The sequence below is a fragment of the Anomaloglossus baeobatrachus genome, chromosome 5 (assembly GCF_048569485.1).
Source record: "Anomaloglossus baeobatrachus isolate aAnoBae1 chromosome 5, aAnoBae1.hap1, whole genome shotgun sequence".
Taxonomy (NCBI): Eukaryota; Metazoa; Chordata; class Amphibia; order Anura; family Aromobatidae; genus Anomaloglossus; species Anomaloglossus baeobatrachus.
In genome coordinates, this window is record NC_134357.1 from 92,357,991 (window position 1) to 92,375,352 (window position 17,362).

The window sequence follows — 17,362 nt, forward strand, 5'->3', positions numbered from 1 at the left end:
ACCAGGCGTCGCCAAAGCGGGAGAGCCTGCCACCGACCGAGGATGCGGTTAGGGGATGCCGAGAGTCATGAGGAGGCCGCCTTGGAGGCAGTGCCTCCTGCGGCCTTTTGGGGGCGTGACTTGGACCTCCACACATAGGAGTTCCTCTGGCCTTTCTCCTGCCTGCTGGACGAAGAGGATTGGGGCTTGGCGGAGGGACGAAAGGACCGAAACCTCGATTGTATTTTCCGTTGTTGAGGTCTCTTAGGTCTGCACTGGGGTAAGGAGGAGTCCTTTCCCTTGGATTCCTTAATAATTTCATCCAATCGTTCGCCAAACAAGCGTTCGCCAGAAAACGGCAAACCGGTTAAGAACCTCTTGGAGGCCGAGTCTGCCTTCCATTCGCGCAGCCACATGGCCCTGCGGACTGCCACAGAGTTAGCGGATGCCACAGCTGTACGGCTAGCCAAGTCTAGGACTGCATTCATGGCGTAGGAAGAAAAAGCTGACGCTTGAGAAGTCAAAGACGCAACTTGCGGAGTAGAATTACGTGTGACAGCATTAATCTCAGTCAGACAAGCAGAGATAGCTTGGAGTGCCCACACGGCTGCAAAGGCCGGGGCAAAAGACGCGCCCGTGGCCTCAAAGATGGACTTCACCAGGAGCTCTATCTGCCTGTCAGTGGCATCCTTTAACGATGAGCCATCAGCCACCGATACCACAGATCTAGCCGCCAATCTAGAGATTGGAGGATCCACCTTGGGACATTGAGCCCACCCCTTAACGACTTCAGCGGGGAAGGGGTAACGCGTGTCAGTGAGGCGCTTAGTAAAGCGCTTGTCCGGAACCGCTCTGGGCTTCTGGACAGCGTCTCTGAAGTTAGAGTGATCGAAGAACGCACTACGTGTACGTTTGGGGAACCGAAACTGGTGTTTCTCCTGCTGAGACGCCGACTCCTCCACAGTAGGAGGCGGGGGAGAGAGATCCAACACCTGGTTGATGGACGAGATAAGATCATTCACTAATGCGTCCCCCTCAGGTGTATCAAGGTTAAGGGCGACGTCAGGGTCAGAACCCTGAGCGCCTCGTCCTCCAGAGAGTCCTCAAGCTGGGAACCCGAGCAGCGTGAAGAAGTCGGGGAAGATTCCCAGCGAGCCCGCTTAGCCTGTCTAGGACTGTGGTCCTGGCAGGAGTCCTCCGCGTGGGACCTAGGGCCCAACCTGGGAGCGCGCTGCGGCTCAGACCGAGAGGGGCCTGGAGGTGACGATCCAACAGGGGCCGGGGCCTGTGTAAGGACCGGTCTGGACTGCAAAGCTTCTAGCAGCTTGGCAGACCATTTGTCCATAGACTGAGCCATGGATTGTGAAAGTGACTCAGAGAGTTTCTCAGCAAAAGAGGAGAACTCTGTCCCTGCCGCCTGGACAGGGGGAGCAGGGGGGTCTACATGAGCCGAGGGGTGCACTAGTGACCGAGGCTCCGACTGAGCAAGTGAAACAGGGGTCGAGCATTGCTCACAGTGAGGGTAGGTGGAACCCGCAGGTAACATAGCCCCACAAGAGGTACAGGCCGCAAAAAACCTCTGTGCTTTAACAGCTTTGCTCCTTGTGGACGACATGCTGTTGTCTCCTAGGAGAATGATCACTGAGGGTATATGGGCAAAGAAGGGAATTTTGTTACTTACCGTAAATTCCTTTTCTTCTAGCTCTTATTGGGAGACCCAGCCGATTGGGGTATAGCTACTGCCCTCTGGAGGCCACACAAAGCACTACATTAAAAGTGCAAGGCCCCTCCCCCTCTGGCTATACCCCCCCCGTGGTATCACGGGTTCTCCAGTTTTAGTGCCAAAGCAAGAAGGAGGAAGCCAATAACTGGTTTAAACAAATTAACTCCGAATAACATCGGAGAACTGAAAAACCGTTCAACATGAACAACATGTGTACCCGCAAACAACAAAAAAACATCCCGAAGGACAACAGGGCGGGTGCTGGGTCTCCCAATAAGAGCTAGAAGAAAAGGAATTTACGGTAAGTAACAAAATTCCCTTCTTCTTCAGCGCTCTATTGGGAGACCCAGACGATTGGGACGTCCAAAAGCTGTCCCTGGGTGGGTAAAGAAATACCTCATGTTAGAGCTGCAAAACAGCCCTCCCCTACGGGGGTGTCACTGCCGCCTGCAGGACTCTTCTACCTAAGCTGGCATCCGCCGAAGCATAGGTATGCACCTGATAATGCTTGGTGAAAGTGTGCAGACTGGACCAGGTAGCTGCCTGGCACACCTGTTGAGCCGAAGCCTGGTGACGTAATGCCCAGGACGCACCCACGGCTCTGGTTGAGTGGGCTTTTAGCCCTGAAGGAACCGGAAGCCCCGCAGACCGGTAGGCCTCTAGAATTGGTTCTTTGATCCATCGAGCCAGGGTGGCTTTAGAAGCCTGCAACCCCTTGCGCGGACCAGCGACAAGGACAAAAAAGTGCATCGGCACGGCGCATGGGCGCCATGCGGGAAATGTAGATTCTGAGTGCTCTCACCAGATCTAGCAAACGTAAGTCCTTTTCATACCGGTGAACCGGATGAGGACAAAACGAAGGCAAGGATATATCCTGATTAAGATGAAAAGAGGATACGACCTTAGGGAGAAACTCCGGAATAGGGCGCAGCACTACCTTGTCCTGGTGGAACACCAGGAAGGGAGCCTTGGATGACAGAGCTGCCAGCTCAGACACTCGCCGAAGCGATGTGATCGCAACAAGAAACGCCACTTTCTGTGACAGCCGAGAAAAGGAAACTTCCTTCAGAGGCTCGAAGGGCGGCTTCTGGAGAGCAACTAGTACCCTGTTCAGATCCCATGGATCTAACGGCCGCTTGTACGGGGGCACAATATGACAGACCCCCTGCAGGAACGTGCGCACCTTAGAAAGACGTGCTAGACGCTTCTGAAAAAACACGGATAGTGCCGAAACTTGCCCTTTAAGGGAGCTGAGCGACAAGCCCTTTTCTAACCCCGATTGCAGGAAGGAAAGAAACTTGGGCAATGCAAATGGCCAGGGAGACACTCCCTGAGCAGAGCACCAGGATAAGAAAATCTTCCACGTCCTGTGGTAGATCTTAGCCGAATTCGACTTTCTAGCTTGTCTCATTGTGGCAACGACTCCTTGAGATAATCCTGCAGATGCTAGGATCCAGGACTCAATGGCCACACAGTCAGGTTCAGGGCCGCAGAATTCTGATGGAAAAACGGCCCTTGGGACAGTAAGTCTGGTCGGTCTGGCAGTGACCACGGTCGACCGATCGTGAGATGCCACAGATCCGGATACCACGACCTCCTCGGCCAGTCTGGAGCGACGAGTATGATGCGGCTGCACTCGGATCTGATCTTGCGTAGCACTCTGGGCAAGAGCGCCAGAGGCGGAAACACGTATGGGAGTGAAACTGCGACCAATCTTGAACCAAGGCGTCTGCCGCCAGAGCTCTTTGATCGCGCGACCTCGCCATGAATGCCGGGACCTTGTTGTTGTGCCGGGATGCCATTAGGTCGGCGTCCGGCACTCCCCAGCGGCGACAGATTTCCTGAAACACGTCCGGGTGAAGGGACCATTCCCCTGCGTCCATGCCCTGGCGACTGAGGAAGTCTGCTTCCCAGTTTTCTACGCCTGGGATGTGAACCGCGGATATGGTGGATGCTCTGTCCTCCACCCACATTAGAATGCGCCGGACTTCTTGGAAGGCTTGCCGACTGCGCGTCCCTCCTTGGTGGTTGATGTATGCCACCGCTGTGGAGTTGTCCGATTGGATTCGGATCTGCTTTCCTTCCAGCCACTGTTGGAAGGCCAGTAGAGCAAGATACACTGCTCTGATCTCCAGAACATTGATCTGAAGGGTGGACTCCTGCGGAGTCCACGTCCCCTGAGCCCTGTGGTGGAGAAATACTGCTCCCCACCCTGACAGACTCGCATCTGTCGTGACTACTGCCCAGGATGGGGGCAGGAAGGATCTTCCCTGAGACAATGAGGTGGGAAGGAGCCACCATTGTAGGGAGTCCTTGGCCGTCTGGGAAAGCGAGACTTTCCTGTCCAGGGACGTTGACTTCCCGTCCCATTGGCGGAGAATGTCCCATTGAAGTGGGCGCAGATGAAACTGCGCAAAGGGAACTGCTTCCATGGCTGCCACCAACTTCCCTAGGAAATGCATGAGGCGCCGCAAGGGATGCAACTGGCCCTGCAGAAGAGAGTGCACCCCTGTCTGTAGTGACCGCTGCTTGTTCAGCGGGAGCTTCACTATCGCTGCTAGAGTATGAAACTCCATGCCAAGATACGTTAGTGATTGAGTCGGTGATAGGATCGACTTTGGAAAGTTGATGATCCATCCGAAAGACTGTAGGGTCTCCAGCGTAGCATTCAGGCTGTGCTGACATGCCTCTTGAGAGGGAGCTTTGACCAATAAATCGTCTAGGTAAGGGATCACCGAGTGTCCCTGAGAGTGCAAGACTGCTACCACCGCCGCCATGACCTTGGTGAAGACCCGTGGGGCTGTTGCCAGACCAAATGGCAGAGCTACGAACTGAAAATGGTCGTCTCCTATCACAAAACGTAGAAAACGTTGATGTTCTGTAGCAATTGGCACGTGGAGATAAGCATCTTTGATGTCTATTGAGGCAAGGAAGTCTCCTCTGGACATTGAGGCAATGACAGAACGCAGGGTTTCCATCCGGAACTTCCTGGCGTGCACATGTTTGTTGAGCCGTTTTAGGTCCAGAACAGGACGGAACGAGCCGTCCTTTTTTGGAACCACAAAGAGATTGGAGTAAAACCCTTGCCCTTGTTCCTGAGGAGGGACTGGGATCACCACTCCTTCCGCTCTTAGGGAGCCCACCGCCTGCAGCAGAGCATCTGCTCGGTCTGGATGTGGGGAGGTTCTGAAGAACCGAGCTGGAGGACGAGAATTGAACTCGATTCTGTCCCCGCGAGACAAAATGTCCGTCACCCACCGGACTTTGACCTGTGACATCCAAATGCCGGAAAAGCGGGAGAGCCTGCCCCCGACCGGCGATGCGGAGGGAGGGGGCTGGAAGTCATGAGGTAGCCGCTTTGGAAGCGGTACCTCCATTTGCTTTCTTGGGGCGCGTGTGAGCCCGCCACGAATCTGAGTTTCTTTGCGTCCTCTGAGTCCCTTTGGACGAGGTAAATGGTGTCTTGCCCGAACCTCGAAAGGACTGAAACCTCTGCTGCCACTTTTTCTGCTGAGGTTTGGTTGTTCTGGGTTGTGGTAAAGAGGAGTCTTTACCCTTAGACTGCTTAATGATATCAGCCAATGGCTCGCCAAACAGTCTATCTCTAGATAAAGGCAAACTGGTTAAACATTTTTTGGAACCAGCATCTGCTTTCCAGTCCTTTAACCACAAGGCTCTGCGCAAAACTACCGAATTGGCGGACGCCATTGAGGTGCGACTGGTAGATTCTAGGACCGCATTGATAGCGTAAGACGCAAACGCCGACATCTGCGTGGTAAGGTGCGCCACTTGCGGCACTGCTGGATGTATGATAGCATCCACTTTTGCTAAGCCAGCTGAAATAGCCTGGAGTGCCCATACGGCTGCGAATGCCGGAGCAAACGACGCGCCGATAGCTTCATAGACAGATTTTAACCAAAGGTCCATCTGTCTGTCATTGGCATCTTTAAGTGAAGCGCCATCCTCCACTGCAACTATGGACCTAGCTGCGAGTTTGGAAATCGGGGGGTCTACCTTTGGACACTGTGTCCAGCGCTTGACCACCTCAGGGGGGAAAGGGAAACGCGTATCTTTAGATCGTTTAGAGAAACGCCTTTCTGGGTGAGCGTCGTGCTTCTGGATTGATTCTCTGAAATCAGCGTGATCCAACAAAGCACTCAATTTACGCTTGGGATAAAGGAAACGAAACTTCTCCTGCTCCGCAGCCGCCTCTTCTGCTGAAGGGGCTGGGGGAGAAATATCCAACAGCCTATTGATGGCTGAGATAAGGTCGTTTACCATGGCATCCCCATCAGGGTATCCAGGTTGAGATGGGTTCCAGGAATGGATTCCTGATCACTCTCATCAGACACATCACAGGGAGACTGATTGCGCTGAGACCCTGAGCAGTGTGATGACGTCGAGGGTCTTTCCCAGCGAGCTCGCTTAGGGTGGCTGGGGCTATCATCTGAGTCATAATCCTCGGCCTGTGAAGCCGGGGACCCCCCTGTGGGCTGGATTAATTCCAAGTGAGGGGGACCTGAGGACAGAGGCCTCGCCGTGCCCAAAGACTGAGCCCCATGCATAGATTGCAAGGTTTCAAGGATTTTTGCCATAGAGACAGACATATTATCAGCAAAAACTGCAAAGTCTGTCCCTGTCACCGGGGCAGGACTTACAGGCGTCTCAGCCTGGGTCACTCTCCCTCCTGACTCCGGCTGGCGAAGCAGCACCGGGTCGGAGCATTGCACACAATGGGGGTCATCGGAGCCTGCTGGTAGATTAGCCCCACATGCAGCACCCGCAGTATACACAGCCCTAGCCTTGGCAGCCTTGCGTTTTGAGGATGGCATGTTGTTGCTTCCACAGAGTGATCTGGGAGATGCAGCCAGAAGCGACCTCACAGTGCAAGAAATACAATATCTCTATATCCTACACAGTACACCGATACACCGTGAGGCACTAGAGGGACCAGCACAGAAAAATCGCTTACCGCCCGCTTAAAAAGCGGGTGTGTGGTCGCCAGATAGCCCCTAGTCCAGGTCTCCCAGAGCCTTGCGTCCTTCCTCCAGCCAGACTGCATGTAATGGCTGCCGGCGTCCTGAGAGAGAAGGGGGGCGGGCCCTGGGCGTTCCTGGCTAAGAGCGGGAAGCCTGCTTCCCTCTGTGCCTAGTGTGAGGGCTGGAGCATGTAAATCAGGCTCCAGCCCTCGTCGCTGCTAGCGAACAGCGTCTCTCCCCTACCCTGAATGACAGGGTGGGGGCGGGGAACGAATCGGAGCTGCCGGCGTCCTAGGCCCAAAAAGCCGGGGACTCAATTTATAACCGCCGCCGCCGTAAAAGCGCGGACGGCGGATCCCCGGCGCACCACAAGTCACAGCAGCGCCGCCCGGTCCAGAGGGGGTCGGCGCTGCGTTCCCATACACAAACAATCCCCCAGTAATCTGTAGGGACACTAACTCCAACGTTGCGGTCCCCGGCGCACTACAACACCCAGCCAGCCCGGAGTGTGTCTGTGCCTGCCGGGGACACAGAGTACCTGTATGATGCAGGGCCTGTCCCTGATCGTACTCCTGCTCCGTCTCCATCAGGTTCTAATGGGTCTGTGGATGGAGCCCGGCGTCAGAGCTGAGAGGCCGGCAGGATCCCACTTCCACAGAGCCCTACCAGGGGATGTGGAAGGAAAACAGCATGTCAGGCTCCAGCCCTGTACCAGCAATAGGTACCTCAACCTTACAACACCATCCAGGGGTGAGAAGGGAGCATGCTGGGGACACTATGTGTGTCCTCTTTTCTTCCATCCGAAATAGTCAGCAGCTACTGCTGACTAAAATCTGTGGAGCTATGCATGGAATGTCTGACCTCCTTCGCACACAAAGCTAAAACTGGAGAACCCGTGATACCACGGGGGGGGTATAGCCAGAGGGGGAGGGGCCTTGCACTTTTAATGTAGTGCTTTGTGTGGCCTCCAGAGGGCAGTAGCTATACCCCAATCGGCTGGGTCTCCCAATAGAGCGCTGAAGAAAACAGGGTATACAGCCCAACCGAACAGAAACATATATATATATATATATATATATATATATATATATATATATAAATACGTATCTATTCCGGCACCCTGGGGGGGACCAGCACCGGGTGACCGGTGTGGCTTACCGACCGCTAACAAGCTGAGTGTGTGCCTCCAGATTCCCAGCTTTAGGTCCCCTGGAGCTGCAGAGCTGTTCCTGAGAATCCTCCACCGGCAGAATGCCCAAAAAATGGCTGCCGGAGATCTCAGGGGAGGAGAGGAGCTGTGGGCGGCGCCAGGAAAGTGCGGGAATCTGGGGTCCCCACAGTGATCAGTGAGGGGGGAGGAAACATGCAGGATGCTCCAGCCCTCACATCCGACGTCAGGTCGGCAGTCCCGCCCTTACCCCTGACAGGCAGGCCCGGGGGCGGGATTTTTGCGACTAGGCCGCGATGAAGCCGGGGACTAAATTTGAGACCGCGCCCGACAAGCAGGCACGGTCGGCGCGGAAGTCCGCCGGTCTTCTCAATTCAGCAGCTGCCGCAGCGTCCGGGAGGAAGGTGCGCTCCTGCATATTCCCCAATGGGGACACAGGTTACCTTAGAGTTGCAGGGCCCGGTCCCTGAGGTTGAATAGACTCCGGTCCGGCAGATTCCCACAGGGGCTGCGGAGGGAGCACGGTCCCAGCAAATGGCTGACCGTTCAGGATCCCACTTCTCCCAGAGCCGCTAAGGGATGGTGAAGGAGACGGCATAAGGCTCCGGCCTTTGTACCCGCAATGGGTACCTCAACCTTAACAACACCGTCGACATAGTGGGGTGAGAAGGGAACATGCCGGGGGCCCCGTGGGGGCCCTCTTTTCTTCCAACCGACATAACTAATATGAGAATGCATGAGTGGATGTGTGCCTCCTTCCACACAAAGCATAAAACTGGGGAGCCCGTGATCCACGGGAGGGTGTATAGGCAGAGGGGAGGGGGTTACACTTTTTAAAGTGTAATACTTTGTGTGGCCTCCGGAGGCAGAAGCTATACACCCAATTGTCTGGGTCTCCCAATGGAGCGACAAAGAAAATAACTTTACTCCAGTCCTCAGCAGTCCACTCCCTGTACTTTTTGCAGAAACAGTCGGTCCCTGATGTTTTTTCTGGAGAGAAGTGGCTTCTTTGCAGCCCTCCCTGAAACCAGGCCTTGCTCAAGCAGTCTCCGCCTCACAGTGCGTGCAGAAGCACTCATACCAGCCTCCTGCCATTGCTGAGCTAGCTCGGCACTGCTGGTAGTCCGATCCCGCAGCTGAAAAAGTTTTAAGATACGGTCCTGGCGTTTGCTGGTCCTTCTTGGGCGCCCTGGAGCCTTTTTGGCAACAATGGAAGCTGTCTCCTTGAAGTTCTTGATGATGCGATAGATTGTTGACTGAGGTGCAATCTTTGTAACTGCGATACTCTTCCCTGTTAGGCCATTTTTGTGCAGAGCAATGATGGCTGCACATGTTTCTTTAGAGATAACCATGGTTAACTGAAGAGAAACAATAATACCAAGCACCAGCCTCCTTTTAAAGTGTCCAGTGGTGTCATTCTTACTTAATCATGACTGATTGATCGCCAGCCCTGTCCTGATCAACACCCACACCTGTGTTAATGGAACAATCACTAAAACAATGTTAGCTGCTCCTTTTAAGGCAGGAATGCAATGATGTTGAAATGTGTTTTGGGGGTTGAAGTTCATTTTCTTAGCCAATATTGACTTTGCAAGTAATTGCTGTTAAGCTGATCACTCTTTATGACATTCTGGAGTATATGCAAATTGCCATTAGAAAAACTTAAGCAGTAGACTTTGTAAAAAATAATATTTGTAGCATTCTCAAAACTTTTGGCCATGACTGTACACTAGGATTTCAGCAGCTGCTCCCTCTAGAGTTTAGGAGTGGAAAATATCAAACCTTTTTTTTTTTATAACTTTTCTCAATTAAAAAAATATGTAAAGCATTAATACCTTACATTTTTTCAGTTATTGAATTTTTTTTTACAACACCTTCCCTTTAATCGCACTTACCTTCCTTCCTACTATTTTCTCTTTTTTGATTGACTAATATGAAGTTTTATTTGGAGATATTTCAAGTTATGGAATACATATGTCTGTCCTCTCTGTCACCAGTAGACATGCATACAATGAATCTCCTAGTTTACTATTCTGCTCTGTTAACCCAATGTGAAAACTGAGTAAACTTTCTGATTTACTCTTAAGGCTAGGTGCCCACGGGAGAAAGTAACTGTGGATTTTGCTGCGGAAAACCCGCAGATTTTCCAGATAAATCCGCGGGATTACGCAAGTAGACACTCCCCATGCTATCCTATGGGATTTGGGGAGTGCTGCGGTATGTGCGGCTGCGGAAAATGCTGCGGGTTTCCCGCAACCGCAAAGAAATACATGTCAATTATTCATGCGGAATTATCTGTGGAATTCCTGCCTATGCACTATGGAGATACAAGGCAGGAATTCCACATGAAGTCCGCACGAAGTCTACACGGTTTCCACAGGTTTACCGCAACAATTCCACAGAAAAACCGCAGCAATGGATAGCTGCAGATTCCGGGGAGTTGCTGCATGAACCTGCAGAAATAACTGGAGAAAAGTCCGCAGTTACATTCTCCCCTGAGCACATAGCCTTAGACCTCAGTCACACATCAGTATTTGCTAAAACCAGGAGTGTCTCCAAAACCCAGAACAGATAATCTTTCATTCATAGTTTTTCTCTGTAAGTTCCACACCTGACTTTGGCGTACAAACACGGATACAAAAATACTGATGCAAAAATACTGATGTGTGAATGAGACTTCCACATTAGTAAGTCCAGGTTTGCATTTTTAGTTAGGAGGCGATCACACGTAGAAGAATAATTATTCTCCATTAATTGGAATGAATGATTCAGAAAGGCCATAGATCCTCATGTGATCCCCTCATTCTCATGAACAATTTGGGTTCAGCTATATTCCCACCAGTCGTACTTCTCTGAAGGGCTTAAAATGGAAAAAAAAATAATCTGTTCAAAGATTTATCATACATTTATTTTTCTCTCCATATAAAAAAATGAAATATATCCAGTGAAATATGTCAGATTAATAATAACAAGGAGAAGCAAAAATTTTACATTATTCAATAGGCTGACAAAGTTGTTGAAATGGATGGAGTCCAATATCCGTGGACAACTGGACAGTCCTGTGTGGTGTGGACTGAATCTGAAAATCCAAAATGTCCATAAAGATACTGGCCACTGCCTTGGTTGCTCGGAGAGGTCATGTCACTGCCATCATAAAGCAACCCCAGGGCATAGAACGATACTTTACTGCATGGCATGGATACAGCGCTGGCTGCGGCCCCAGCGCTACTCTTCATTCTTCCATTTGTCAGCTCTTTTCCCTTCTCTGGCAGGATTAATTAGATCCTTGACACTCTTTTTGCGCAGCTCCCTCCTAGATTTTGCTTTGTGCATCACTGCTGAATCTTTAACAAGCCACTTTCTAGACTTCTGTCGTATAAGATCTTCTCTCCCAATTTCCAGCATCTGCTCCTCCCAAGCCTTCATCTCATTTTCATACCTGATCTTGTCATCTTGAGCCAACTGTACGTACATCTGTAAGAACGCATGGGAAAGAATAATGTCACGCGACGCTGTGTATGTGAAAAGAAGGGAATTTTGTTTACTTACCGTAAATTCCTTTTCTTCTAGCTCCTATTGGGAGACCCAGACAATTGGGTGTATAGCTTATGCCTCCGGAGGCCACACAAAGTATTACACTTTAAAAAGTGTAACCCCTCCCCTCTGCCTATACACCCTCCCGTGGACCACGGGCTCCTCAGTTTTGGTGCAAAAGCAGGAAGGAGTAAACTTATCAATTGGTCTAGGGTAATTTCAATCCGAAGGATGTTCGGAGAACTGAAGACCATGAACCAAAAGAACAATTCAACATGAACATGTGTACACAAAAGAACAACTAGCCCAAAGGGCACAGGGGCGGGTGCTGGGTCTCCCAATAGGAGCTAGAAGAAAAGGAATTTACGGTAAGTAAACAAAATTCCCTTCTTCTTTGTCGCTCCATTGGGAGACCCAGACAATTGGGACGTCCAAGAGCAGTCCCTGGGTGGGTAAAAGAATACCTCAATAAAAAAAAACGAAAACGGCCCCCTCTTACAGGTGGGCAACCGCCGCCTGAAGGACTCGCCTACCTAGACTGGCGTCTGCCGAAGCATAGGTATGCACTTGATAGTGTTTCGTGAAAGTGTGCAGACTAGACCAGGTCGCTGCCTGACACACCTGCTGAGCCGTAGCCCGGTGCCGCAATGCCCAGGACGCACCTACGGCTCTGGTAGAGTGGGCTTTCAGCCCTGAAGGGAGCGGAAGCCCCGAAGAACGGTAGGCCTCGAGAATCGGTTCCTTGATCCACCTAGCCAAGGTTGACTTGGAGGCCTGAGAGCCCTTACGCTGGCCAGCGACAAGGACAAAGAGCGCATCTGAACGGCGCAGGGGCGCCGTGCGAGACACGTAGAGCCGGAGTGCTCTCACTAGATCCAAAGAGTGCAAATCCTTTTCACACTGGTGAATTGGATTAGGGCAAAAGGAAGGCAAGGAGATATCCTGATTTAGATGAAAAGGGGATACCCACCTTAGGGAGAAATTCCGGGACAGGACGCAGAACCACCTTATCCTGGTGGAAAACCAGGAAAGGAGCTTTGCATGACAGCGCTGCAAGCTCAGACACTCTCCGAAGTGACGTGACTGCCACCAGGAAGGCCACCTTCTGAGAAAGACGGGAGAGAGAGACATCCCGCAGCGGCTCAAAAGGCGGATTTTGAAGAGCCGTCAGGACCCTGTTAAGATCCCAGGGTTCCAACGGACGTTTGTAAGGTGGAACCATGTGGCAGACCCCCTGCAGGAACGTGCGGACCTGCGGAAGCCTGGCTAGACGCTTTTGAAAAAACACGGAGAGCGCAGATACTTGGCCCTTGAGAGAGCCGAGGGACAAACCCTTGTCCATTCCAGATTGAAGGAATGAAAGAAAAGTGGGTAAGGCAAACGGCCATGGAGAAAAACCGTTATCAGAGCACCAGGCTAGGAAGATTTGCCAAGACCTGTAATAGATCTTGGCGGACGTTGGCTTCCTGGCTTGTCTCATGGTGGCAATGACATCCTGAGATAACCCTGAAGACGCTAGGATCCAGGACTCAATGGCCACACAGTCAGGTTGAGGGCCACAGAATTCAGATGGAAAAACGGGCCTTGTGACAGCAAGTCTGGGCGGTCTGGAAGTGCCCACGGTTGACCCACCGTGAGATGCCACAGATCCGGATACCACGACCGCCTCGGCCAGTCTGGAGCGACGAGAATGGCGCGACGGCAGTCGGACCTGATCTTGCGTAGTACTCTGGGCAGCATCGCCAGAGGGGGAAACTGCGACCAATCCTGGACTAACGCGTCCGCCACCAGAGCTCTGTGATCCTGAGACCGTGCCATGAAGGCCGGGACCTTGTTGTTGTGCCGTGACGCCATGAGATCGACGTCCGGCGTTCCCCAGCGGCGACAGATCTCTCGAAACACGTCTGGGTGCAGAGACCATTCCCCCGCGTCCATGCCCTGACGACTGAGAAAATCTGCTTCCCAGTTTTCTACGCCCGGGATGTGAACTGCGGAGATGGTGGAGCCTGTGTCTTCCACCCACTGCAGAATCCGCCGGACTTCCTGGAAGGCTTGACGACTGCGAGTGCCGCCTTGGTGGTTGATGTAGGCGACGGCAGTGGCGTTGTCCGACTGGATACGGATCTGCCTGCCCTCCAGCCACCGATGGAAAGCCAATAGGGCTAGATATATTGCCCTTATCTCCAGGATATTGATCTGAAGGGACGATTCTATCGGAGTCCAGGTTCCTTGAGCCCTGTGGTGGAGAAAAACCGCTCCCCAACCTGACAGGCTCGCGTCCGTGGTGACCACAGCCCAGGTTGGGGGTAGGAAGGATTTTCCCCGCGACAGAGATGTGGGTAGGAGCCACCACTGAAGTGATGTTTTGGTTGCAAGAGAAAGAGAGATGTTCTTGTCGAGGGAAGCCACACTCTTGTCCCATTTGCGGAGAATGTCTCATTGGAGTGGCCGTAGATGAAATTGCGCGAACGGCACTGCCTCCATAGCTGCCACCATCTTCCCCAGGAAGTGCATGAGGCGCCTTAAGGGGTGTGATTGACTCCGAAGAAGTGATTGCACCCCTGCCTGCAGAGAAAGCGGTTTGTCCCGCGGTAGCTTGACTACCGCTGGCTGTGTATGAAACTCCATCCCGAGGTAAGTCAGTGATTGGGTCGGTGTCAACTTGGATTTCGGGAAGTTGATGATCCACCCGAACTGCTGGAGAGTCGCCAGAGCGACGGTAAGGCTTTGTTGACACGCCACCTGAGAAGGTGCCCTGACTAGGAGATCGTCCAAGTAAGGGATCACGGAGTGTCCCTGAGAGTGCAGGACCGCCACGACGGATGCCATGACTTTGGTGAAAACCCGTGGGGCTGTCGCCAGGCCGAAAGGCAATGCCACGAACTGAAGGTGTTCGTCCCCGATGGCGAAACGCAGGAAACGTTGATGTTCGGGTGTGATCGGCACATGGAGATAAGCATCCTTGATGTCGATCGATGCTAGGAAGTCTCCTTGTGACATCGAGGCGATGACCGAGCGGAGAGATTCCATCCGAAACCGTCTGGTTCTCACATGTCTGTTGAGTAGCCTGAGGTCCAGAACGGGACGGAATGACCCGTCCTTTTTTGGCACCACGAACAAGTTGGAGTAAAAGCCGCGACCACGTTCCTGAAGGGGAACGGGGATCACAACTCCGTCTTTAGAGCATCCACTGCCTGAAAAAGTGCGTCGGCCTGAGAGATTCTGAAGAAACGAGCCGCAGGACGAGAGCTGAACTCTATCCTGTAACCGTGAGACAGAATGTCTCTCACCCATCGGTCTTGAACATGTGGCCACCAGGCGTCGCCAAAGCGGGAGAGCCTGCCACCGACCGAGGATGCGGCTAGGGGAGGCAGAGAGTCATGAGGAGGCCGTCTTGGAGGCAGTGCCTCCTGCGGCCTTTTGGGGGCGTGACTTGGACCGCCACGCATAGGAGTTCCTCTGGCCTTTCTCCGGCCTGTTGGACGAAGAGGATTGGGGCTTGGCGGAGGGACGAAAGGACCGAAACCTCGATTGTATTTTTCGTTGCTGAGGTTTCTTAGGTTTGGACTGGGGTAAGGAGGATTCCTTTCCCTTGGATTCCTTAATAATCTCATCCAATCGTTCGCCAAATAAACGGTCGCCAGAAAAGGGCAAACCAGTTAAGAACCTTTTGGAAGCCGAGTCAGCTTTCCATTCGCGCAGCCACATGGCCCTGCGGACTGCCACGGAGTTAGCAGATGCTACAGCCGTACGGCTAGTGGAGTCCAGGACGGCGTTCATGGCGTAGGACGAAAAAGCTGATGCCTGAGAGGTCAAAGACGAAACATGCGGAGCAGAATTCCGTGTGACAGCATTAATCTCAGCCAGACAAGCCGAGATTGCTTGGAGAGCCCACACGGCTGCAAAGGCCGGGGCGAAAGACGCGCCCGTGGCCTCATAGATGGACTTCACCAAGAGCTCTGTCAGTGGCATCCTTCAGGGATGAACCATCTGCAACAGACACAACGGACCTAGCAGCAAATCTGGAGACTGGAGGATCCACCTTGGGAGAGTGAGCCCAACCCTTAACGACTTCAGATGGAAAGGGATAACGCGTGTCAGTATGCCGTTTAGCAAAGCGCTTGTCCGGGACCGCTCTGGGCTTCTGGACAGCATCCCTGAAGTGAGAGTGATCAAAAAACGTATTGCACGTACGTTTGGGGAACCGAAACTGGTGTTTCTCCTGCTGAGAAGCCGACTCCTCTACGGGAGGAGGCGGGGGAGAGAGATCCAACACCTGGTTGATGGACGAGATAAGATCATTTACTAAGGCGTCCCCCTCAGGTGTATCAAGGTTAAGGGCGAAGTCAGAGCCCTGAGCTCCCACGTCCGCCTCGTCTTCCTGGGAGTCCTCAAGCTGGGATCCCGAGAAATGTGAGGAAGTCGGGGAAGAGTCCCAGCGAGACCGCTTAGCCGGTCGGGGGCTGCGGTCCGGGCAGGAGTCCTCCGCCTGAGACCTAGGGGCCAACCTGGGAGTGCGCTGCGGCGCGGACCGAGAGGGGCCTGGAGGAGACAAGCTAACAGGGGCCGGGGCCTGTGAAAGGTCCGGTCTGGACTGCAATGCCTCAAGGAGCTTAGAAGACCATTTGTCCATAGACTGTGCAATGGATTGAGAAAGAGACAGAGAGTTTCTCAGCGAAAGAGGCCAACAGCGGTGACTCTGTCCCTGCAGCCTGCTCAGGGGGAGCAGGGGGGTCTACCTGAGCCGAAGGGCCCACCGAGGCTCCGGCTGAGCAAGCGTGGCAGGAATAGAGCATTGCTCACAGTGGGGGTACGTGGATCCCGCAGGCAACATAGCCCCACAAGAGGTACAGGCAGCGAAAAAAACCCTGTGCCTTAGTAGCTTTGCTCCTTGTGGACGACATGCTGTTGTCTCCTAGGAGAGTGACCACTGAGAGTATATGGGGAAAGGGTATACGGACTGACCGAACAGATATATATATCTATTATATATGTATATATGTATCTATTACGGCACCCTAGGGGGGCCAGCACCGGGTGACCGGTGTGGCTTACCGACCGCTAACGAGCGGAGTGTGTCCTCCAGATTCCCTGTCTTGGATCCCCCGGAGCTGCTGAGCTGCGTTCAATGAGAAGCATCCACCGGCAGAATGCCAGAAAATGGCCGCCGGAGCTCTCAGGGGAGGAGTGGAGCCGAGGGCGGCGCCAGCAAAGAGCGGGAATCTGGGGTCCCCACAGTGGTCAGTGAGGGGGGAGGAAGACATGCAGGATGCTCCAGCCCTGACATCCGACGTCATGTCGGTAATCCCGCCCTTACCCCTGACAGGCAGGCCCGGGGGCGGGATTTTCGCGACTAGGCCGATGAAGCCGGGGACTAAATTTGAGGCCGCACCCGACAAGCAGGCACGGTCGGAGCGGAAGTCCACCGGCCTCCTCAGTTTTACAACTACCGCGTTTTCCGGGAAGAAGGTGCGCTCTCTGTACAATCCCCGATGGGGACACAAAGTACCTTTAAGTAGCAGGGCCCGGTCCCTGGGGTTGAAGAGGCTCCGGACCGGCAGGTTCCACCAGGGGCTGCGGATGGAGCACGGTCCCAGCAAATGGATGACCGCTCAGGATCCCACTTCTCCCAGAGCCGCATAAGGGATGGTGAAGGAGACGGCATGTGGCTCCAGCCTCCGTACCCGCAATGGGTACCTCAACCTTAACAACACCGCCGACATAGTGGGGTGAGAAGGGAGCATGCCGGGGACCCCATAGGGGTCCTCTTTTCTTCCATCCGTCATGACTATGTATGAGAATGCATGAGTGGATGTGTGCCTCCTTCCACACAAAGCATAAAACTGAGGAGCCCGTGGTCCACGGGAGGGTGTATAGGCAGGGGGGAGGGGTTACACTTTTTAAAGTGTAATACTTTGTGTGGCCTCCGGAGGCAGAAGCTATACACCCAATTGTCTGGGTCTCCCAATGGAGCGACAA

The 17,362-nt window shown here is 53.2% G+C and overlaps 1 protein-coding gene across 2 annotated transcripts in view; it reads right to left on the reverse strand.

The window, feature by feature from the left end:
* Positions 1 to 10,735: 10,735 nt before the first annotated feature.
* Positions 10,736 to 17,362, reverse strand: part of TFAM (transcription factor A, mitochondrial) — a 74,884-nt gene continuing 68,257 nt past the window's right edge. For both annotated transcript variants that reach the window (XM_075348713.1, XM_075348712.1), the window contains one exon: positions 10,736 to 11,323. In XM_075348713.1, the coding sequence (XP_075204828.1) occupies positions 11,075 to 11,323 (249 nt within the window). In that variant the 3' untranslated portion in view covers positions 10,736 to 11,074. The remainder of the gene's footprint in view (positions 11,324 to 17,362) is intronic.